The sequence below is a fragment of the Miniopterus natalensis genome, chromosome 9, assembly GCF_054644295.1.
Source record: "Miniopterus natalensis isolate mMinNat1 chromosome 9, mMinNat1.hap1, whole genome shotgun sequence".
Taxonomy (NCBI): domain Eukaryota; kingdom Metazoa; phylum Chordata; class Mammalia; order Chiroptera; family Miniopteridae; genus Miniopterus; species Miniopterus natalensis.
In genome coordinates this window covers 13859162-13883607 of record NC_142089.1, presented here as the reverse complement: position 1 = coordinate 13883607, position 24446 = coordinate 13859162, and the positions used below count along the sequence as shown (strand labels likewise).

At 52.6% G+C, this 24446-nt stretch overlaps 1 protein-coding gene across 1 annotated transcript; it reads right to left on the bottom strand.

The window, feature by feature from the left end:
* Nucleotides 1–514: 514 nt before the first annotated feature.
* On the bottom strand, nt 515–23271 carry LDLRAP1 (low density lipoprotein receptor adaptor protein 1). The gene is made up of 9 exons (XM_087820226.1): nt 23165–23271; nt 15003–15145; nt 14123–14235; nt 12047–12161; nt 6581–6653; nt 6116–6202; nt 5472–5602; nt 4037–4071; nt 515–2513 (listed from the first exon to the last, which is right to left on the bottom strand). The coding sequence occupies exons 1-9, from the start codon at nt 23250–23252 to the stop codon at nt 2369–2371; spliced, it is 930 nt and encodes a 309-aa protein (XP_087676352.1). The 5' UTR covers nt 23253–23271; the 3' UTR covers nt 515–2368.
* Between the last annotated feature and the right edge of the window lie 1175 nt (nt 23272–24446).

Below are 24446 nucleotides of genomic sequence, written 5' to 3'. Positions count from 1 at the left end.
GATCCACTTAAGTCTCTAAGTGGCAGAGCCAGGGCTAGACCTTGGGTCTCCAAAGCCACTTTCCCCCACCCCCCATCCCAGTGCCATCACACCCAAGTCACACATCCTGAATCCACTTGGACCCTGTCTGGACTGCCACCCCCAGCACTGCGCCCCAGGCCCAGTTTGTGTTCAGCACAGTCTGTCAAATGAATAAATTTTGAGGACCCATTTGAGAATGTGATGGAAATGATAGACAACACCCTCCCCAAGAAAAACGTACACACACACATTGCATGCACATCCTGGGGCTTCGCAGACCCTGGTTACAAAGTCCAAACCTAGGTTTTCAGAGACCTCTTGGGTGCTGACCCTACTGAGGGGCCCAGAGATGACCTCATCACACCCATCTGCTGAGTGAAAAGGGGGTCCTGATGGGCTCCAGCCTGTGGTCACTGCTGCTCCGCCCACCGGAGGGCAGGAGCTGCTGGTCGCCCACTCCCACATTGTCCTAGGTTGCTCCATCCAAGTGCTCTTTGTGTTTCCAAAAAGAGAGCATTTATTACTTGTCCTTTCCTCATTAGAAATTCCTTTACAACAACACGGAGAAAAGCACAAGACTTATCTGTAGGCACACGGGGAGCACACCAACCGCAGGTGCCCAGAGACCACGGTGAAGGCCGCAGTCCAACATATACAAACACAGCCCGGCCCTTCTCAGGGCTCCTGGACCCCAGTGCCAAGGACAGCTTGTCAGGCCCAACCCACGCTGCCTCATGACAAAAACAGGGGCTGATACCAAGGTCAGGGGAGAGCAGCAGGGGTGTAGGGGCTGAGCAGAGAAAGGAAGTTGTATTTTGATAAAGGCCCTACAAACCCTACCCCGCCCCTCACCCAGGCACTTCTGTCTTTGTGTTTTGGTATAAGTGCTTAGACAAGTAGATTCTAAGAAATGGTGTTTTCCTGGGCTGGGGAAACCTGCTCTGACTATCAGCAGTGTCTTACTTAAGATTAGCAAAGCAAGACCCAGGAGGCACCTCACGATGGTGAAGTGCTGGCAGCTTGGCTGGGTTTCAGGATGTGGGGAGCCCTGTGGAGACTAAGACGGAGGCAGGAAGGAAGACCCTGAAAACAGGCTGCTGCTGGTGTGTCCTGACCCGGGAGGTCAAGAGTGTCAGGATGCTTAGAGTTTGGTTTTGTTTAACCGCCTGAATTAACAGACGTCAAACAATTCCATTTTCCCGGAAATCAACAGCAATGAGGCAGCGAGCAGGGCACGGAGGCCCCTGCCAGTTCTGTGTGGAAAGGCACCAGATGGTTTGTTACAAAACACATTTTGGTCATGAAATAGCTGGGGTTTTTGGTTTCTGGGAGGACAACAAAGCTAGAAAAAAGGATGTGTGAACTGTGTGAGGCATAGGTGAGAAGGCAGCTTTGGCATCAGGTCTGCATTCTACTCTAGACTCTACCCCTTTCACGCTGGTGGCCTCAGTTTTCTCATCTATAAAAGGGCAACAAAATATTCTTCCTCAAATCCAGGAAGTACGGGAGGTGGGGCTCAGGGACACTCAGACACAGATAAAAGGGAGGAGTGAGCACAGCTCATCCATATGGGGAAAAGTGGCGGGGGATGCCACTGGAGGGCAGCCATGCAGCAGACTCTGGGAGTCCATGGGCAGCTGGTCACACTGGGTCAGAGCACTGACGGACCATCCTCGGGGACTTTGGGCCCCTTCTCGTGGAAGGGCAGCAAGAAAGCTCTTTGCACTGCAACACCGTCGTGCACCCTGGGAGCCACACCTGTTGTGTGTGCTTTAAAGTGCCAGCTGTGTGTCATCTTTGGTCAGGGGCCGCCCCTCTGTCTCTGAGAATCCCCAGGTCCAGGGGCTCAAACCCAGGCCTGCTGGGGCCCCTGCGGCAGACAAGCAGAAGGATGCAGTCCTCTATGAGGCTGCAGTGCCCTCCTGTGCTCAGAAGGTGACAGAAATGAATGCTCCTACTGCCTTCAGTGAGGAGCAGGGCTGCCTCCAGGGAAATCTGGGTCCTTAGAGAAAAGGGACAAGAAATGCTTTGGTCACTGTCCGGACACCCACAGCAGAGCAGAGCTTGCTCAAGAGAAGGCAGGAAGCTGGTTTTAACACTGCGCTTGTGCCTGACATAGAACCAGCTTCCGAGTTGAACCAGAAGTCACTGAATAAATATTCAAGGCACCTTTCAGTTCTTAGACAGCGGGATTAAAAAAAAGGTTCCTTTCCTTTGCTCGACTGGCTGCAGCTGTGATCTGTAGGCTGACAGTGCTGTGCACCAGAAGAGGGTGGCTGGGGGTCCTGGGGCTGCCCCACCCCAACCGCAGGAGACTTTGGTCACATGCCCCGGCAGCCCTGGGCGCTCAGAAGCTGAAGAGATCGTCCTGCTCAGTGCTGCTGCTGTCAGGCTTGTCCCAGTCGACGGGCGAGAGGCACTGGGCGTCATGGATGTCCTGTGCTGTCAGTCCAGTGTCCAGGAACTGAGGGTTCGTCCGAGATTGGGCGAGCCTGGAAGGCAGAGCTGTATGAGCCGAGGGCCCAGGCAAGGGGCTGGCGGGGGCATGAGGAGCCAGTCCAGCCCAATCAGCACCAGGGTCAGAAGTGAGAGGGCACGGGTGGGAAAATGCCAGGACACAGGGGCCAAAAAAGAAAGTCTCAGATGTCAGGAGAGGTAGAGTCTCTAAGCAGACAGCCTACCCTTGACGGTCAAACGGCTCAGAAAACTGTGGGGCAGGCAGTGGCATTCTCGCCATAGAGAGGCGGGGGCACCCACACCGTTCACGGCTCCATCGGGAAATGCCCAAGAAAGGGGCAAGGGCGGCACCGGCGAGGGCAGCGAGAGGGGCACACGTGGGAGGGAGACAGTACAACCACGAAACTGTTGGCTGTAACTATGTTCAACACAGTGCCATCCAAAAATGAATTTAACAAGGGGGACAACCTAAGGAGCGAACAGGGGAGAGTTAAGTAAATTACGGCCCATGTCCTTAAAGGAATGCAGGCAGTGGATGAAAGATGTGTGTGTGCCTAAGGCGTTTTCAACAGCCTGGAGAAATGCTCCCGATTTGTCAGTGATAAGTGAAAATCAGGACCCCCAAATGTAAATATGACGAGCTGATCAATGCAAAACAATGCATCTGTATAGGATTAAGCCCAAAAGCCTGGGCTGTGGGATTATGGATTATTACTTCCTATTTAATGCTTTGCTGATTTTTGAAGTTCTTAATAAAAGGAACATGATACTTGGGTAGTCTGGAAAAAGCAAATGGAAGATTTTCTTCAAATGAGGCGGACAGCCAGCCAGCAAAGCAGGGAAAACAGTAAACGAATGTCTTTGCCTCCAGGAAGGAGCCACACATGCTGGTCCCCGCCTCCGGGGCCAGGGGCTCCCCAGGCTCGGGCAGGAAGGGCTTGAGGAGGAGGGAGAGGAATGTAGGGGGCTGCTGGGTGTCCCCAGGGAGAAAGGGAAGCCAACTGGGAACCCTGAGCTGCCGGGCCTCTCCTCAGCCTTCTCGGTGGCCCTTTCCCAAGCCAACGGTAGCCATGGCTAAAGGGATGGCCCCCGGGAAGGAGAAATGCCACCACCCCAGGCTAAAGGAAAGTATCTCCTTGCTGTGCCTGACATTCCTCCTCTATGGAATGCTCTGTGGGCTTGAGTGAGCACTGCCTTCTCCCTGCCCCTTTCCATAAATGTAAAACCTCTGGAGGGAACAAAGGCTGCAAAAAAGCCACTTTTTGAAGGTTACACCAGGTGCAGGAAGAGGAAGTCTGCCTGAGCAATAGCAGTGTGTTTAGTTCAGCTCCAACTACGGTAAAGCAGCCACTAGGAATAGTTTCTGACTTAATAGCAAGAGCTTTCTAGCAGACCTGGCCAACCCCAGACAGTGAGGTCCCCATCCCTGGAGGCATTCAAGTTGAGATTTTTGTTCTGGAGGTCAGAATTCATGCTCTCAGACATGGCAAAGGGCCCCAGAGACCAGCCGACAAATGCCAGGCCTCCTTCCCCAGCAAAAGGAGCCCAGTAATGTTACCTTGAAAATGCTTCATCCAGGTCATCATCCAGCTCCTTGGGGAAAACAAAGTGGGAGATATGAGCCCTAGGTCGGGAGGCCCATGCTCATAGCTGGGACTTGTCCCAGCCCTGGGTAAGCTATAGGGACTCCAGCACAAGCATAGGAGTCTGGTGAGCACCTGAAGGAACAGGCATAAGCAGGTCTCCCACCTGGCTACCACCAGCAGCACCTCAGCCCAGGGACCCAAACCTGGGATGTGGAACAGGAGAAAGAGCGCCTGGGTGGGTTCCATTCCCAGCTCTGTCACTACTTGAGTGACCCCTTAGGCAAGACACTACTCCTCTTTGAGACTCTGCTTTTCCTCCTGTCAAATTAGGGGGTTGAGCTGAATGACTGCTAAGGCTTTCAATTCTGAGAGGAGGAGGGCGGGGAAGGTTTTTTTGCTTTCATCTGCTTCCAAAAGCCCAGCCCAAATTCCAAGCTCCAGGGAGAGCTGCCTCAGTGGGAAAACAATGGGCGAGGCCTCCGCAGTCTCCCTGAGCATGGGCAGGGGCCAAGGGTGGTTCCAGACAGCGGAGAACAGGCTCAGCGCGCCTGCTCAGTGGACGCTGGGCGGCCCCCAACTGGCAGCGGGATTTCACAGTTTTTCATGTCCCTCAATGTGCCAGATTATTTAAAATTAAAGAGCTATGACAAGTAATGTGCGATTCTGCAATGGACCTTGGTCCAGAAAAAGGACACCGTGGGGACAAGTGGTGAAATGTGAATAAAGCCTAAGATTATATAATCGTGTCGTATCAGTGTTAATGACTTTGATCACTGTAATGTGGTTACATAAGATGCTAAGGTTTGGGAAGTCTGGATGAAGGGTAAACAGGAATTCTTTGCATTGTTTTGTAACATTTTATAATTCTAAAATTATTTCCCAATGAAAACTACTTTTAATTTTAAAAATCAGGTTCCTCTGGGAGATGCTGCAGGCAGAGGTCATCGCCCTCACTGAAGGGATGAAAAAGCTGGGACACAGAGGTCAGGGGTCTGCCCTAAGTCACAGAGCGTGTCAGGGACCAACTGCTGACTGCCCAAGTCTCAGACTCCTCATTCAGTGGCTAAGCGAGGAGGGGTGTCAGGAGCCAACTGCCCACACAGAGAACAAGGGAGCCTTTAGCTCGTCCTGTGGTGGGTTGAGCTCTGGGTGCTCAGGCCAAGAGGCTGGGCATTGTGAGGAGACAGCTGTGCTGGGAGCCAAGCCTATTGAGGACGTAGCCCTGGGTTCAAAGGGGATATTGTTTATCCCCTACCCTGGGTCTGGGTGCTGCTGGGCTGGGTCTGACCCTTCTAGATGCCTGTAAGTCATGGGTGCCAGGCCCTGGACCACCCTTAGGCCTCACCCCAGGAACAGGCTGAGGCTCACTGGATCCCTGTGGGGTCAGCAGGCCACATGAACACTCACCCAGACAACGCTGCTGTTATTCAAGGCTTGAGGCCTCAGTGACTCGTCGACGTTAGTGGTATTAGCGCTGACCGTGGACAACGGGGCCTTGGCCATCTCTTCCAAGTCCAGCAGGTTCCCAGTGGCGACCACTGTGAGGGGTCCGGTCAGATGTGTCAGTGGGAGAGGAGCCTTCTGGGCTGTCCTGGTCCGGACTCCCTCCTTCGGCATGGCCTTTCCCATGTCTATCACTGAGACCACCCAGAGCCCTACTTTGGTACCTCCCAAAGCGGCTGAACAGCTGCCCCCAATGTGAGAACTTCTCCCCAACTAATGGTTTAGGCTGGAACTTTTATATTCACAACAGGTGTTAAGTTTTTAGGAGATCCCACACAGGATGTAAAGTATATACAGGGAGGTATATACATATGTTCATATTTTTGCATAGGAACCTATGTGGAAGAACATGCGTCATAATGAGTAACTTTTCCCCTTTATCTCCATTTTCTAATTTATAACGACCATGTATTATTTATTTAACAACAAAACAAAAATAAAAAAACCAAGAGTTTGCTCCAGCCCAGGAGGGAGTGGGGCCCTCTGGGTAAAGGGCAGACCCCATGTCATGCAGCTGATTCCACCCCCTCCCCCTGCCCAAGACTCACGGTTCTTCAACGAGGGGGTGCTGTCGCCGCGGCCCCCGCCCAGGCCATCCCCTCCCTCTTGGCTGGCTTTCTCCCTCTTCTCCTTCTCTGTGGGACCAAGGCACAGCGCTTTAGCGCCTCTGACCCTAGCACTCCGACCCCAGCACTCCATCCGGGGAATTGCTGGGCAGGGAGTAAGCTATGGCCAACCTCAGGGGACAGGGGTAGGTCTCCAACAGGGAGGAAAGAAATGCAGATGTCAGTTAATCTCCACAAGCACTTTGGGGGGAGAGACAGCTGTTTCCATTTCCTCAGATAGGGACACTGAGACTCAGAGAGGTAAAGGGACCGTCCAAGGTCATACATCAGGTAGGTAATGAAGGTGGGAGTCAGCCCAGGCCTTTACCAACCCCTCCCCACCCCATTCTGCCAGCCTTCTTCAACACTCCCTCTACCCCCACCCCAATGTCTGTGAACAAGGCTCACCTTCCTTGGACACCTGCCAAAACTCAAAGGCAACTTTGAAGGCCTGGGCTACTGTGAGGGTGACAGCCTGCGCCTGAAAAACAGGAAGTGGGGTCAGGGGAGGGGTGCATATTAAGCATGTAACAGCAAGTCTGAACTGGAGGCTGGGGGTCCTGGCCAGACCCACCCTGGCTCCATTCCAAGGCTCTGGAATGCCTGATGGATGGAGGCAGAGTCCTGGCCCCTCCCAGGTCACAAAGCAGCCAGGTTATAATGAGGCCACACCCTCTCCACCGGTTGGGGGGGGTGGCATCTTCACCACCTGTAGCCCAGCCAAGGTTCCCACCCTCATTCCAGCCCTCCCGCCTCGGCAATGGCTGTTCACCTCCACCTTTTCCCCTTCCCTTTGGGCTTCCCTAAATTCAATTAAGTGTAAGGCTTACTTCCTCTGAGAAGTCCTCCCTAATTACTAGAGGACCTCACATACTTACTTAACCCTTGGAATCAAAAAACAGAAAAGCCAGAGGTGGAAAGGGTCTGACCACTGTCTGAATGAGCTACAGCAGCAAAGGTCACACTGGTTAGTACTATACAGAGTCAGAGGGCTTATAACTGTGTCCCAGAAAGGCAGTAGGAAGCTTATACATTTCCTGGCAGGAGCAAGATGTCAATGAGTGCCCATGGCAGGGAACCAAAGCCATTCAGTGCCATAACCCACCTGGAAGGAGGGGCCACACCCTGGGCCTTCACCCTTGGGCAACTCCCATCTACTCTTCAAACCCAACTCAAATGTCACCCCCTTTCTCATGTCACAAGCTCACATGCCTGTGTCATCCCATCTGGGTGCTCCCTAAAGGCAAGAATCACCACCCTCCAGAGGTGCAACAAGCTGGCTGAAGCGCATTGTCCCAAGAGGCAGGCATCCTGAGGCTTCGCACTCCCACATTCAATTCAACCCCTTCCTCTCTCTGATTCTAGTTCAGGGTTACTCAGTCAGCTTCTGGGAGTGCAAGTCCCAGAGCTCATAGCTATAGCTGGAGGCGACACCTAGCTTCCTTCGGAAAGCCTGGGCCTAGGGAAGAAAGGCCCGTACCCTTTCAAGTGTACAAGTTCAGGCTTAACCAGCCTCTGCCCCACTCCCTTCTTCTCCGCCAGACAACTCAATTTAACTGAGAAATGAATCCGTGGCTACTGCCTTTAGGTTTTTTTTTTTTTTATTTAAAATCCCTAAACAAGCTGACTGATCCATGCCAATTAAACTTCACGAAGTATAAAATCTCATTTGAATGTCTCCGTCATTTACATTTTTGATGGCAGTATGGGCACTTTATGGCAAAACTTAAATATGGTAATTAAGTATGAAACTCTTCACAGCTGTTTACAATTTAAGCTGTCACATCTGAATCAAGTTTAATAGACCCAGTTACCATTGAGAATTGCCCATGAACTAAAAATATGGACTAATTACAAGCCCGAGTCCAATCACTACACACCCAAGCAAGGGATGGTCACTCAGTGCAGCAGGGAGATGAAAACACCATTATTTTTGCCTCCAGGAAATCTGTGAGCACAAGCCTGATAGCGTTTTTGCATAAATCTGCTTGTTCATTTGCATACACGCCTGCCCTTTTGCCCTGAAGTCCCAAGCTGTAAGTTAAACCAAATATAACCCAAGATTCGGAGGTGTACAGGTGGCTGCAAGCCCAGGCTGAGCAAGGACTGGGAGGGGGTTGGGCCCTGCTTCCTGGGGTGGCTGCAGGAATTTGGGCAGCGTCAGAAGAAAGGGCTGCCCCAGCCTGCCCTCGGGTAGGGGGGAGATGAGTGGGGGGAGGGGGAGGGAGTCTTCCTGGATTCCACAGGACAGATGTCTATCCCTCTGAGTGTCTCTGGCCTGTGTATCTTATTACCCTGACCAGGTTCTACCTCGCCCAGTTTTTCATGTTCCTGTCACCAGGCTGTTAGGTCCTCAAAGGGACAAGGTCTAGCTTAGGGCTGCAGAGCTGGGCCAGGACCCTGGGATGCCAGATTCTAGCCCAGTACTCAGACCAAGTTGAGCCACATGTCCCTGATAGCCCTGCTGCCCCAGAAACATAACTCTACACGAAAGGATTACCTGAGAAATGCCAATGGCTATGTGAGGGAGGACAGCTCTGCCCCACCCTGCCTGGGGCAGGATTAAGAGCATCATTTTGCTCACTGCCCGTACAGCTGCATCTTCACCTCAGAGCCCAGAGGCTGAAGTGCTTCCTGAGGAGTCCCAGTTGGGCAGATGGAAACGTTTCTTTGCAGAGAAACTTACCCTGGCTGTGCCCAACAGGGGCCACTGGGGAAGGGAGGCCTGGTGGTTGTACTGCCTGGGTTGAGCGGAACTGGTGGGCAATGCAGAAAGGAATCCCTTGCCCCCGACCCCGGATGGGTCATAGGCATCTCACTTATTCAGGCATCCAGGCAAGAGAGGGTGGGGATGTAGAGACTATGGGCCCCAGGCCAAAAGGAGTGAGGATTATGCCAGCATCCAAATTTAAGGCTCCCCTTCGAGATGACTCGACCTCACCACCCTCCCAGGCTCCAGTGACATGAGTCCTAAACTACCACTCACTCCACTGAATTCTGCACCTGTGTCTTTGCGCTTGCTAACTCCTGTGCTGGAGGGCACTCACCTTCTCACCATGCCCACCCCTTTCTCTTGGCCTGGCAAACTCCTACCTATTACTCATCCTTCAGAGCCCAATTCAAAACATCTCCTTCTCTGGGAAGTCTTGCTGACTTCCAGTGAGACTTAATATCCTCCCACTAGAACCAAGACCCCTTTATCCCAGTTACTGAATCCAGCCTCTTCTCCCACCCACCGCCTTGTTCATTTCTCCATGGCTGACTCCCTGGGTCCCCAGTGCCCGACACAGAGCTTAGCCCAGGACAGACAGCAGCAAGCATCTGTGGGGCCACCTGCTGCCTCCTCCCCAGAAACGTCCACTAAGCCCCAAGAATCCCGGGATTTTCACCATGGCCAGGCCACCAAGCCATCAACACACCACCAGCTTGGGCTTAGCTGAGGACTTGGGGAACACAAGAACACCATCCTTGCATCACATGGTCAATTTACACCCCCTTGGGCTGGGCTAGCTCATCGATGAGCTTCCCCAGGGCTCCCTGAAGGGGGGAGGCAGGTGGGAGAGGGTAGAGAAGCACAAACCATGATCCGACCAATCATCCGACACAGATGAAAACCCGCCAAGAGAGCATGCGTCTGGACCTAAGTGTCCAGCAGGAGCCCTTCCCTCTGCCCAATCGGGGATCTGCTGTCAGCACGAAGCAGTGACCAAGCTGTTTTCCTCAGTAACTGACCTCTTGGCCTGGGGCAGGCTGATCTCAATCGGTCTGTCTAAAGTCCTCTGGACGCGGAGGACCTGGGCCCGGCCTCCCTTCGCAGCTGGGCCAGCACAGGCTTTCTTTTACCTCCCAACCGCGCCTTCCCAGAGGAAGCTTCTACATCTTGGGAGCCCCCTCCCCAATCCGCCGCTCTGCAGCAATGGCCATGGCCAGGTGCCCTGCCCAGCACCTGCTCTGGTCAGTGGGGAAGAAGAGAGAGACAATGGGGACATGAGCCTGCATTTTTAAGTCTGTATGGACTCATAAGAAACAAAGCCAGGAGTCTAGTGTCATGGAAGAATCCACCACAGCTCAGGGACCTAGGGTATCACGAGGCACAGGCTGAGTGGCCGGTGACACTGAGTCTACCGAAAAAATGGTGCACAAAAGAAACTGGGGCGTTACAGAACAATCCTGGAGGTCACTGAGGTGACCTCCTCATTCTGTTGGAGCAAGCAGCCCAGAGAAGGGCAGGGTCTTATCCACGGTTACACAGCAAGTACATCAGCCAGGATCACACCCCTCACGTCTTCTCCTGTAGTGGTCCTTCCAAGAAACCTGTGGGACGCTGAATTGTGATCCCAAAGATGCCCACATCCTAATCTCTGGAACCTGTGAACCTTACCTCACATGGCAAAAGGGACTTTGCTGATGTGATTAAGGATTTTGAGATGAGGGATTATCCCGGATTACCCAGTAGGCCCAATCACAAGGGGCCTTATGAGAGGGAGGCAGGAGAGTCCAAGCCAGAAATAGTTATTGATGAAGGAAGCAGAGAGGGAGATTGGCAGATGCCACAATGCTGACTCTGAGGCTGAAGGGGGCCATAAACCAAGGAATGCAGGTGGTCTCTAAAACTATAAACAGCAAGAAAATGTATATCCCCTAGAACCTTCAGGAGGAAAACCACCCTGCCAACCCACTTCAGACATCTGACCTCCAGAACTATACAAGAATAAATCTGTGTTGTTTTTAAACACTAACTTTGTGGTAAGTTCTTATAGCAGCAATAGAAAACTTATATTGTATCTAAAGCATGCCTGATGGGTATACCAGTAAGTATGGGGGTCCATTTAAAGACTGTGATGTCCTTGACGTGTTCTTGATGACAGAGGAAAGGGATAACCCACAGGGCATCTCCTCTGAGTTCCGAGAGCCTGTTTTCCCACTCCACCACTTTTCTCCTTGACTCCCATGACCACAGGGCATGGGGACTGGGGCTCTGTGCTCTGAACACAGAGGTTAACAGAGGCCAAAACTAAATCAATAAATGTGTGGAACCTCTTTCCAGGGCAAATGCTCAGACTTCAGGGGCCAAGGAAAGGAAGGGGGCTTCCAACACCAATGGTTGACTCACTCAGGCTGCCTGCCCCAAAGTTCAAGACAAATGCCTAGAGACCACAGAGATTCCCACTGGTTACAGATAGATGTGGCCAGGGGGTGACCTAGAAATGGGGCCAGGAGTCCCTGGCTCCTGACAGTCATGCAAGGAGGGGGGAAAAACATGGGTTTCACTCTGCCTGGCTAGTTGTGTCATCTTCAACAAGACAGCTTACCTCTATAAGTCTGTTTTCTCATTAAAAATAAAAATAAAAACAATGAAGACAGTAACTGCTCCCACCTCACAGTGCTGTTGTATTAAATAAAAAGATAGCTTAGAGGTGACCACTGAAACAAGCACACAGTACATACCCAAAAAGTGGCCATTTTCCTCCCTGCTCTGCCACAGGAAGCTGAGCCTTCCTAAGGTTCTCGCTTTTGCTTTTCACCCTGGGCCCCTCTGATCACCAATCTCCAAGGACTAGTCCCAGACAAGGCCCTGCACCTCCAGATCACATTATTAACAGGAGACCCCCCAAAATCTCCAATCCAACAAATCGTGTTATAGACTGGAAGGTGTCCAGGGCACTCACTAGGGATAGGGGCTTGTCAATGCTCACAGCCCACTCTGACAGGTGTCTTGGAGCCCTCAGTTCTCACCACCCACTTGGGGTTCCCAGAGATTTCATACTTTAAATGATGTGCCACCCTGGTCTTGCCTCCCCACCAGACAGGGCCCCAAGGACAGGCTTCCAACGCAAGCAGAGCCTGCTGGAGCTCCAGCCTCTCCCCACTGACCATTTTCCGCTTGGTGCAGAGGAAGGCATGGCACTCAAGATTCTCGTTGTGCTGGCTCTGGGCGATGTAGGCAAATACTTTGCCATGCATCTTGTCTGCTGTGCAGTAGGAGATCCTGAAAGGCAAGTAGGAAATGTCACCAGACCCCAGCATGGGGGCCTGACAACAACCAGCTAGGGCATCTCCCGAGTTCCAGGCAGCCTGCTCTCCCACTCCACCAGTGCGAGGCTCCAGAGAGACAGCCTTGGCCTCTGGGCCTGGCATCCTGGGCCATCCACGGGGGCAAGGGGGGACCCAGGCTAGGCAGGAAGGAGTGGAGAAAAGACGGGAGACAGGGAACTTCCCCCCTCTACTGAGTCACCCCTAAAGTTGAAATAGTTGAGCCCTTACTGTATACCAGGCAACGTTCAGACATCACCTCATTTAACTCAGAGCTGCCCTCTGAGATGGGTTCTAGTATTATTCCTATTTTTCAGATGAAAAAACTGAAGCTAGCGCCTCAGACAACCAAGCTAGTGGCAGAGCTGACACCGATCTAATCTGATTCCAGAGGCTGTAACCACTGCCATGCTACCTCTCAAGAGTTTGTGTTGACCAGCTAGAAGGGGAAGCGGGACACTGCCCACCCACCGAGGCCCTTTACCTGGCCTCCCCCTCCCCTACCTGCCCTCCGGTCATGCTGCTGGCCAGAGGTCAGAGGGGTTCCAGGACTGTCCCTCCCAGGGTTCTGAGACTGCTAGCAGATTCTCCTGGAGCTTGGATGAAGTGGAAGGGCTGGGGGTAGGATGAGGAAGTATGGGCCCAGGGGCTCCCTCCTCTTGGAACACTCGCCTCCCTTGTCTGACTCCTCCCTGCTGGCTCCAGTCAGCCTGGGAATCTCAACCAGCAGAGGAACTGGCAGCCCAGAATGGGCTGACTCCCTTGCCCGGTGTGGCCCCAGCTTCAATCACAGGCATTGACATAGGGATTAGTACCACTTAAGACCCCCAGGTGGGCAGAGGAATGGGGTACCAGGTCCCCAGCTACCTCTTCTCCATCCAGAGGATCCAGCCTCCTGCCACCTCCCCTGGGAGGCCTTCCCAGGTTTCCCCGGGCAGGCCCTTCCTTTTCTGCCCTCTTGGGAAATACTTATACTCCATCTCCTATTTCCTTCCCTCCATTCCCTCCTAGACTAGAAGTTCCTTGAGGGCAGGGCTGGGTCTGACACCTCGCAACCTGGTTAAAGGAGGCAGAGAGAATCAAGAAGGTGAAAAATCTGAGCCAGAAACTACAAAACTACCACCACCCCAGTACTGGCCTGTGCTCCAGACAACTAAGCCACCTGCTTAGAGACAACGCAATATGGTAGAGGGATGCCTGACAGACCAGGGCCTGCTGGACAGAACTCAGGTCTTGGTGTCCTGGTCCCTACTAACTCACTGTGAGACCTTGGTGGACCTGAGGCCTCTCTGGACCTCAGACTCTCCATTTGTAATATGAATCTCTGCTGTCCCTCTCAGCTCTGAAATCTTACAACTGACCAGCTGAGAGAGGACAGGGAAAGCATGTGGCTCCAAGGGCTGGGCTCTGCCTCCTCATAAGCAGGGCACTCCTCCCACCTCATACCATCTACACTCTGGCCTCAGACTCTGCCTTCAGATATCACCTCATTTAATTCAGTGGCTTCCCTGGATACCTGGCCAGATGTCCAGAGCAGAGCTGCTGCATTCACAGTGGAAGGAAAGAACTGGGACTCTGCAGCTCTCTGCTCCAAGCCTGACTTAGCAGCATGCTTGGGGTGGGGAGAGCAAGGGGAGATGTGGTTCCCACTCCTGATCAGGCCTCAGCGGCCTGCTGCAACTAGTGAGCATGACAGCAGCAACTGTCATTTAACCAAGCACCCATTGTGAGCCAGGTGCTGTGCACTCTGCGCTTCAGAACAGCACTGAGGCAGGATCTATTTCCACTTCAACTTACAGATGAGGAAACTGAGGCTCCAAGGTCATTCAGAAAGGGAGTGATAGAGCCAGGCTTCAGACAAGGCATTCTACCCACTGCCCCAACTGGCAAAATGAATGTGAGCAATGCTGAGCTTACCTGTAAATGGACACGTTCTCAATGAGTTGGTTGGTGATACCATCGGTCAGGATAATCCCCCGGGGCGACACCTTGAGAGTCACCTTCTGCAGCTTCTTCCCGCTGGCTTTGGCCTTGGGGCAGACTTGAGTCAAAGAAAGGACCCACCCTTGTGGCTACACCTAGCTCCTCCAGGCCCCAAACTCCAGACCCAAGTGAGGCCTCAGCTTAGGTGACTGGAAGACATGATTTAGAAGACAATTTAGCTAACACCTTCTTCTGCCAAGCACTGATCCTTGAGTTATCACAGGCAGCAGTGCCTCTTCCCAGGAGAAAATGGACCCAGAGAGGTTAAGGGACTTGCCCAAGGACACACAGCTACGAGGGAGCTCACACTCTGAGTGCTGACTGGGTCATCACAACCCAGCAGGATGACTCCTGGAGACTCTCTGCTCCACCCACTGACCCTGGCTATAGGGCCTGAGCTGAGGGGTCTGAAACCACCTAGGGAGGTGGATTTATAGGGCCCAAGTTTACTCAGAGCTGAAGAGGGAATAATCTGGTCTCTGGTATGCTAACCTGCCCCTCAGGCCACAGAGCAAGTGGCTGGGTGACAGTAACCTCCCCCATCCCTTCCTAGCATTAAGTTACCAACCATTAGGCAAGGGGCCTGAGTTGGGCGAGAAGAGGCTGGGAGAGGACATGGCCACAACTGCTAGAGAGGAGGACACTGACCCTCACCCCACAAGCCCAACTGCTACTCTTTACCAGAGTCCCTGATGCAAGGGAACTCAAGGGCAGAGACAGGTCAGACACATTCAATTGGGGTAATAATCAGGAGACAAGCAGCACCCCAGAAGGAAGCTGTCCCTGACTCCTGGCTCCGCCAGCTGGGGCTCACCGTGGCCACGATCCTCTTGACTGCGGCCGCTGACATCTCCTCGCCCTTGGGTTGCTCCACCAGCGTCATGCCCAGGTACTTGAGGCTGAAGAGCATCCCCTCGAGCAGCGTCTCCCGAGTGTCTGTCCAGTTCTCAGGCAGCTCTGGGCAGGAGGACAGGCGCTCAGACCCTGCTGGGCAGGCCCACCCCAGCAACAGCTCTCGCAGTCCCTTTTCCCAGGGAGACCCAACAAGGGGCTGAGGCCATGGGGTCCTGCCATCTACCATTATAGTTAATAAAGGGCTAAACTAACATTTTCCAGTATGTACCAAGTACTCTGGTAAGCTTTACATCAAATACTCTCATTAATCCTCATGAGAACTTAGAAGGTAAATACTTTATCATACCGATTTATTTACAAAGACACTGAAACCCAGGGAGGCAAAATCATATAACCAAGTCCAAAGGGCCAGCAAGTACAAGAGCCAAGATTCGAACCCATACATTCAAGTCCAAACCCCAAACTCAACTTCAGTGCTAACAGTTGCTGAGGGCAAACCGTATCATTTTCTCACTGAATCTCCATCACAATCTTATCTCCTGTAAGGTGGATATTATCCCCACATCAGAGATTAGGAAACTGAGGCTCAGAGAGGCAGTCATCAGACAAAGGCCCCATTCGATGGGTAAAGAAAGAGACCAAACAGAGCTATCAAGTAACAGAAGACAATAATCACAAAGCAAGAGCTCCTAGCATTACCTCAAATACTCAAGGCTACCTAGCAAGCAGGCATTTTTTATTCCCATTTCACAGAGGAGGAAACTGAGATTCAAAGGACCAGTAATATGTCCAATTAGCTGTCTATTCAACTCGAAAGCCCAAAACCTATCCATTAGGCAAGACTATCTGCCCATGAGGCAAACTACCTTAACATTAGCAAAAGGTCAGAGAGAAGTTCCTAGAGCCACAGTTATTTCCTCCCGAAGTCCATAATTCCCGAGGCTTACCCTCTGTTAGTAGATAACAGGACTGCCACTGTCTTTATTTTATTTTTTAAATCTTCACTGGAGGACATTTTCGTTGATTTTTAAAAATTTTTATTATTTTTTTTTAGAGAGAAGGAGAGAGAGAAACATCAATGTAAGAGAGAAACACTGATCAGTTACCTTCCTCATGTGTCCCAACTAGGGTGGGGATTGAACCTGAAAGCTGGGCATGGGCCCCCAACTGGGAATCGAACCTGAGACCTTTTGGCATATGGGGCAATGCTCCCACCAGCTGAGCCACACCGGCCAGGGCCAGACCACCACTTTCAACCAGAAGTCCACCTAAGCAGGGCTGGCAAAGTAGGTACTACCATGCCTATCTCCTGGCAGACATTGCTAATCACTTGCAGCTCTCTATCCCCTCTGATTTACGGGCTTTGGACAGTTTCTCAACACAAGGCTCCAGGCAGGCAACACCAATTGATCAGGGTGGCCTTGTTCATCTCACTATCCATCACTGCCCTATGGCAAACATCCCCCCCCCCCCCCCCCCCCCAACCACCATTTTCATGTCCCCACTCTCCCATTTCCTCCGGCTCAGCCCTTTCCTGGTCTGTCTCCAAAGCCACTTCCGCTCCCTCCATTCCAAAGGACCAAAGCTTGCCAAGGTCACAGACGACCTCTTTGCTGTGAAAACATTCCCTAGCCCTCCCTGACCTCTGAAATGCTTGACATTTTTCTGCATTCCTCCTTCCCTGGCCTGCCCCTGCCCCTAGTCTACGGCCTCCTGGAAGACACCCCAGTAGGTGGGTTGCTGCTCATCAGCCTTGGAGACCTTCAGCTCAAACCCCTCCCTTTACAGGTGATGAAACTGAAGCCCAGAGAAGAATCGGACTTGTGCAAGCTCACACAAGTAAAGGGAACCCCAGCTCCCAATCCACTACAAGCAAGTCCTACAATGACTGTTGGGGAGCTACAGGTCCCCCATCTCCTCTCCCACAATATCCTATACACACACACTCAACAGAAGCTTTAACCATGAAGTTTCTTCCTCATGGTGTAACATTTACTTTCCCATCTCTGTGCCTTTGCTCAGGTGGTTTCCTCTACCATAAATGCTCTTCCCCTGCCCTGATCAAAATCCCTTACACCCAGCCTCCTCCAGGAAGCCTTCTCTGAGTCACTATGGCCTAGTGGTTAAGAGCAAGGGCCTTAATCCTAGAATCCCAGTTCTGACACTAACTTAAGTGAATTAATTACCTTCCTTGAGCCTCAGTTTTCTCATCTATAAAGTGGGGGAAACAAGTCCCCAGCTTACAGGGCTGTTCTGACCTTTTGATGAGATAATAAAACGTAACATGCTCAGCAGAAGGCCCGGCCGACAGCTATGCCTCCTAGTGGCCTCATCCCTCCTGTCAGCGGGTTGCTCCTGCCTCCTGAGTGTGGACTTCCTTTTCTTACCAGTCAAGCAGCTGCCTACCATGTGTCTTCCTCTTGAAGGACTTCCATTCTTGCCTCCCCCAGAAACTGGTATGGAGGTGCATTCCTGCCCAACGGTGCTGTTCTGCCTGTCCTACTTCTCCCTTGCCCACCTTCCATCCCCCACGGCCCTCCTAGGACCAGCAGATCCTCCTCCCCCTCTAGGGAAGCCAGCCTCCGCTTCTACAGTTCTGGGCACGACTCCTCTCTTTAATGAGGTGTATGGTCTCTCATGCCCCATGCCCTCTTCAAGACACCAGCACCTAGAAGCTCTCCATATACACAGAGGCAGAATTCAAATACCACGCTCCTGTTCACTGCTCAGCCACCTCACATAGGCTGGAGGAGCCTGGGCTTCAGGAAGAGCTCCCAGAGGGCCCCAGACAAAATACAGGCTTGAGTCCACACCCTTGTTCTGGTCTGGGTTATTTTTGGTCCTGTGGTGGGTAATGACTAGCTATTTTAACGTTGCAATTTTACAGATGACCTATCAGAGTTAGCTGGGGATAGACCATATGCCCAGTCTAACTTGGGGCTGCAAACATGTGCTCTATCCTCATTAAGACCCCCTGCCCAGGAGTCAGAGGTGCCCCTACACAGGTGCCCCTATGCCCTTTCTGCAGCCCCAGGTGACCTGACCTGGCTGGTATCTGGAACATCAGAGCTGCAGCTAAACCCATTGCCTGGGGGGAAGCTCTGACTGGGGCCCTAGCCTCCAGTCTCCCCCGCCTGGAGGGGAGATGGCCTCAGAACCCTCAAAGTGACATCTCAGAAGGGGTATCAAGCTCTGCTGTGACCTGAAGTGTGCTGCTCCTCTAGGCCATGGTTTCCTTATCTAACAAATGGGTTCAGCCCCTCAGGAGCCTCATCAGAAAAAAGTTCAGGATGTGAAAAGTGCTAGGCAAATTTCAGAAGTTGTTAAGATCATGCCCTGGCTGGGTAGCTCAGCTGGTTAGAGCGTCACCCCGATACACCAAGGTTGCGGGTTTGATCCCTGGTCAAACCCGCACATATAAGAATGAATCAATGAATGCATAAAGAAGTGGACCAACAAGTCAATGTTTCTCTCTCTAAAATCAGTATTTTTAAAAGTTGTTAATGTTATCAAGAGAAAATTTAAAAACTATAATAGCGGCAGCTACCATTTCCTAAGTACCTACTTACACTGAGAAAATACGCTGCCAAGGTTAAAACAATGGGGTCTGGAGATGGGCTGTGGGGTTCATAGTCCCTCCACCTCCCTGCTCCTGTTTCCTCTAGATGGGGATAATACCACTACCCACCCCATGGGGCTCTTGTGAGGATGAAACGAATTCACACGAGGTAGGCTTAGAACCATGCCTGGTACATACCAAGTGCGGCTGAAGTGTGAGCTATTGTTATTTCCAAGGGTCAAGGGCAAAGAGCTTTAATGTATACACGGCCATTTGCAGTATTTGATAAGAAGAGTCAAGGAGATATTAGGATTCCCGTCTCAGGTCAGGAAGCTCAGAGGAGTCTGGCCATGGTTCATAACTGACAGCGCTGGGTCTCGAATCCCACAGCCCACGCTCTTTACCCACTCGCCGCCCACCGTGCCCTTTCCTATGCAAGGCAGGAGTCAGACTCAGGCTCCCCCAGGAGGGGGCGGGCGTGCTGCCCTGCAGGACTGCCTGAGAGGGGTGTCCGGCTCACCCTCAGTAGGCAGCAGATGACCTGGCTCCTTCAAGCCACATATCCCTCTGCTGCCAGACCTGTGAGAAGCAGGATCCCAGCCTCCAGTTAAATGTTCCTTGTACCTGCTGTCCCTCTGGCTGGAATGCTGTTCCCAGATTCCTCCCTCCCTGTATTCATACATGTGTTCCAAAGTCACCTTCTCCGAGAGGCCTTCCCTGACTTCCAGCACTGACACTATCAGTGCCCCTCCTTTATCCCCTTGGTGGGTACCATTTCCACAAACGCCACCTGACATATCACTCTCTGCCTGCAGCTCTCTTTGGCTGCTAGAGGTGCCCATGCAGACTGGGAGCATTAGAGTTCCTATCCCTAGAAGCCCTGCACCCACCACTGATGGAACTGCCCCTCAAACAGAGTAGAGTAACTGCAGAGCACTATCTACACCTCCTCCCAAAGCTCCCCACAGGATGGCGCTCCAGTCGCCCACAGTGGTAAGTGATTCAGTGTTCACTTTTTGGACTCCCTTCCCTGTTTACTTCTCCTAATACTATTTCCTGGGACCAAATAAATGACCTGTACTCACATCTATTTTTTTAAATTTTTATTTATTGATTGATTTGAGAGAGAGGAAAGGAGAGAAAGAGAAACATCAATTTGTTGTTCCACTTATTTATGCATTCATTGGTTGATTCTTATATGTGCCCTGACCCAGGATCGAACCCACAACCTTGGCTACTGGTCAGGGTTTGTACTCAGATCTTTGTCTCAGCATCTGCTTCTAGAAGAACCCAAATGAAAATACCACCCTATGTAAAGAAGCTACCCCATCATTTCTTCACTCCACTTTACCTGTCTTCATAGCTTCACCACTACCCACAACATACTACCCATTTGCACCCTGGTCAACCTACCTTCTCCACCAGACAGTAAACACTATCAGAAGGGAGACCAACTCATTCACCAGACTCCCCAACACCTCTATCAGTGTATGACACATAGTCAGTGCTCAATAAATATTATGGCCTGAGTGTTTATATCTTTTATCGTAAATATTAAAAATAAGCATGAACAGATCCTCTGCCCCCTCTTCCACCATGAACTAGCTTTACTGAACCTGTGCCTCATATTTCATTAGCTGTTCTCACTGAGTTCTCTGATAGGCTGGCACAACCCAGAAGGAGCCTGAGGGTCAGAGGGACCCTCTTGGAAAAAAGGGTGCTAAGGAACCAGGGTGAGTCACTCTTCCGACAGCTGGAAGAAAGGAAAATCCCCGGCCAGAGACTGAGATAAAACTTTTATGGTTCCCGAAGAGATGGGAGGAAAAATCACATGTGGGAGAGGGAGAGAATCCCCTTCGAAGTCAGGATTAACTGGGAGACAATGGGCCATGAGGTTCAGTGCAAAGAAGCCTGGGGTGCTGGCTTTGCAGTGTGACCTTGGGCAACCTGCCTCCCTTCTCTGAGCTTCAGTTTCTCCACAAATAAAACAATGATCATACTTGGCCCTGGCTGGGTAGCTCAGCTGGTTAGAATGTTGTCCCCATACACCAAGGTTGGGGGTTTGATCCCTGGTCAGGACACATACAAGAATCAGTCAAGGAATGCATAAATAAGTGGAATAACAAATTGATGTTTCTCCCACTCCCCTCCTCTCTCTCTACAAATCAATTAAAAAAATTTTTGTTAATGATCATGCTAATCCCAGGTGAGGACCCTGAGGTGTGATGTGAGGAGCAGGTCACAGCTGATAGCAGATGTCAAGTGTACCCCTAACTCCACCTGTTTCAATTTGGCCCCAAAACAACCTAGCCCTCAAGGTCTGAGCCCAAGGCCTAGCTGGGAACCACCACAGGTCCGGCTGCCCCCACATCCCACCCCAGACACACCTCACAGTTTCCCTCTCTATCTTGTGTCCACTACTGTCCTCAGGGGTAACCAGCCCAACATGGGATGGGCCTGCACCTGCTCCTCCCATGGCCAGAGTCCATGAGGCACAATGTTAACATCTGGGCTGGGGATTTGGTGCACAGCCTCTCGGAAGCTGTGTAGGAAACTCTGGGTCAGGGTCGGTGACTCCACTTCCATCAGCCTCGGTTCCTTTATCTCTAAAATGGATCTGATAAGAATCCTTGCTCTCATCTCACAGGAGCAAATGAAATAATGGAAATGAAAACACTGTGTAAACCATTAAATGACAAAAGCAGTAGTTACCATTTATCAAACTCTTTCTCTATGTCAGGCAAAACATGATTTCATTTAACCCCAACAAAAACAAAATCTTAGGAGAGTATTACTACCATTATTTATAATTTACATATGAGGAACTGAGACTTAATAATGAGGGACAGATGGTAATTTGACCCAGATCATTCTGGGTCCAGAAAGCTTCAGGACAGCATTCTGGGCTTACTGGGGGACAGTAGGAAAGAGGGGTTCTCCTCTTCCTTCTGCAGGTATAGACAGGCTCTGAGACCCCACAAAAACTTGTTCAACCACACTATCAGTCATGTGGAATGCACATATAACAGGCGACAGAAGGGGAGTGGGAGAGAAGTAAACTACCAATTAGGTGCCAGAAGGAAGCATGATTAACAGTAACTTTCTCAACAACCCTACCAGGTTAGAATTTTTACCCCCATTTTACAGATGAAGAAACTGAGGATCAGAAAGGACAAGTGACTTGTCCAATATCAGAGCAGGCAGGAGAAACTGTTTTCTACCAACCAAGATTTCCAGTTCCCCAGATTCAGGGGGGCTTCTAAGGTTCCTTCCCTTGACCTGCATCCCCTCCCGCCCTCATCCCAGGAGAAAATGGCAGGGTTTCCCCACTGGAACAGTTCATCATTCTCAGAAGTCCTGGTCAAATCCCACAAATATTTAAAGGGGCTATTTTGGGATTCATAAGTGTGGGAGATGGTGTGTGCCTGGCCCTAAGGGGTCTCTGACCCCACCCCGACCCACAAGCACAGCCCACCTTCCCAATGCCAGTCTCAGTTTAGGAGGCCGCGGCAGCTGGAACAGCAGAGTTCAAGAGGAGGGGCAGGGAGGGTTCTCTAGGCCCAGACACGCTGGCACTCCTGGGCTGAGGGAACTGCGACTCCCCTGGCTGAGCCCAGGAACGCAAAGGCAAGCGGGTGGGGGTGGCTGCACTGTCAGTGGTTTCCTGGTGGGGGAGAGGCCAGCGTCCAGGTGGTTGGCAGCGGGGTGGGAGTGTGTAGGAGGTCCTGGCTTTGGCTCCATCTACCAGGAAGGCCTCTGTGACTCCAGACAAGCCACCCGGTTTGTCCTCACGAAAAAGCAGGGACTTAGGTTGGGTTTCTCAGGCCTCAGGAGAAGGTGCCAGGTGACGGCTTCCCTTAGAGTAACTCGAGACGGGGAGAGGAGGCCGGATGAGGCCCCTCCCAGGCGCCCTGGGGAGAGGTGGTGTAGAGTAAGTTACTCCCCTGGGCGCCCTGGGACCTTGGAAGCCCGAGGGGGAAGGTGTAAGAGAAAACAGGTTTCAAAAACAGCCAGGACGCCAGCCTCCACACCTGGGCTCGGCTACAGGAGGGGACGCAGGGGTCTAGGGCCGGGTGTGTGGTACCTCCCGAGCCCCGAGGCTGACCTCGACCCAACTTCAAGTAGGTACCTGCGAAACCAGGCTCGTACCTGGGACAGTTTCTAGGCGCCTGGGAGTCAAAAGATCACCTCCGAGGTTGGACAGGTGGAGGGGGCAAGATGGGCTCCGGCTGGCCGCTAGCGTGGCGGCTGGGGCACACTCCCCTCCCCGGGGCACGCACGCGGAGCTCCGGCCTCCCCTAGCTGTCCAGGGCGGCGGGGTGGGGAGGTGCCGGGGGTCGCGCAGGTCCCCCCTCCGGACCTGCCAGCCCTTTCCCACTGCTTCTGTCCCTCCTGCCCAGCGGCTCTGAGCCGGCACCAGGCGGGAGGCACGGCTTGACCCCGGGCGACCCCGAGCCCCGCAGGACGCGGGTCAAGCCCCGCCTCTCCCACCGGCGCCAGGGAGGCCGATCCCCGCGGCCTGACCCCCGCCCGGCCCCCCCAGCGGACGCGCGCACACTCACTCCGGTGCCGGCCGCCGCCCCCCCAGCTCTGCTTGGCGAGGCTGGGGCTCCGGATCAGCGCCCTCCCGGCGGACTTGAGCGCGTCCATGGCCGCTCCGGCCGCCGCCGCCGCCGCCGCCAAAACTCCGCCAGAGAAAACTTTCCGCCGGGGTCGGGCGGCGCGTGGGCTCCGCGCTCCTCCCCTCCCAGCGCGAGCTCGGCACCGACGTCGAAGGGGCGGGGCGGGGGCAGGCCCCGCCCGCGACCCCGCCCCCGACACGCAGGCCCCGCCCCCACGGCCCTGGCCGCTGCTCCCGAGGCTGTCCAGACAAAGGGCGCCCGTAAGGGAGGGAGCCCAAAGCCCGAGAAGACGCCGTCTTTTCCTCCCTCTCTCCAGTCCCCTTACTACTCACCCCGTAGGAGTCTGAAGGTTCGCGAGGCGCCTTCCGCGCCGCTGGAGTTGCGGGCCTAGGATCTCTAGACAGTGCAGCGTTAGGGTACTTGGAAACCATTTCATAAATTGGGAGACTGAGGGCTGAGGGGAAGTGTCATGCTTAAGAGGAGGGAGATGCCCAGGGCAGTGGGAGACTTAGAAGGAGAGGTGAAGGTTGTAGAACTTTGCTGGGAATGGGGCAGTAGTGTAAAAGTTTGCCTTAGCAAGACCAGTTGCACTTACTAACGCAGTTGCCCCCAGGCTGCTCCCTGGTATCACCTGGGCACACTGGGCCTCCCCATGCCCAACCCACTCCCCAAGTAGCCTTCAGGTGGTATGGCCTGGGTGTTATGCTCTGAGGTATAGGGAAAGAAGTGTTAGCTCTGGCTCTGACTTGCTGTGTGACCTCAGACAAGTCCTTTCCCTCTCTGGGTCTTAACCTTTATCTGTAAAATGAGATGGGATCCTATCTCTCGTGATCCTTCACATCTGCCAGGGCCAGGTGCTGCATGACATAGACCCAGACCCTGCCCTGCTTGCTAGGAGGCACTTGGAGGAGAGTCTGGATGCTAGAAATTCTCAAGCACAGATGTTCTAACTCCAGGATTTAGAATTCTCTCTAGAATCCTGTGCCATCCCAGCAGGCTTTGCCAAAGGAAGTCAAAAGGAGGGCACATATATTCTGGCTGCTTCTAGAAGGTGGTGCCTCAGCAAGGCAAACTTCAGCCTCTGAGGTTGCTCCTGGCTCAAAGGCAGGAGTCCTGTTTCTGTGTCTGGGGAAAGACTGGGGTGTGCTATCTCCAGCTGGATAGGAGACCTTGCTGACATTTCCTCTCTCCATTTATAAATTAAGTGCTTTTTCAGCCATTC

What these genes read in the sequence shown, in the direction of transcription:
- LDLRAP1 (XM_087820226.1), bottom strand. Translation starts at nt 23,252, where the DNA reads ATGGACGCGCTCAAGTCCGCCGGGAGGGCGCTGATCCGGAGCCCCAGC. An exon ending in CACCCCCTCGTTGAAGAACC is followed by an intron (nt 5,603 to 6,115) that starts GTGAGTCTTGGG and finishes GACCCCTCACAG; the next exon opens with TGGTCGCCACTGGGAACCTG. An exon ending in CTGGATGAAGCATTTTCAAG is followed by an intron (nt 2,514 to 4,036) that starts GTAACATTACTG and finishes TCTGCCTTCCAG; the next exon opens with GCTCGCCCAATCTCGGACGA.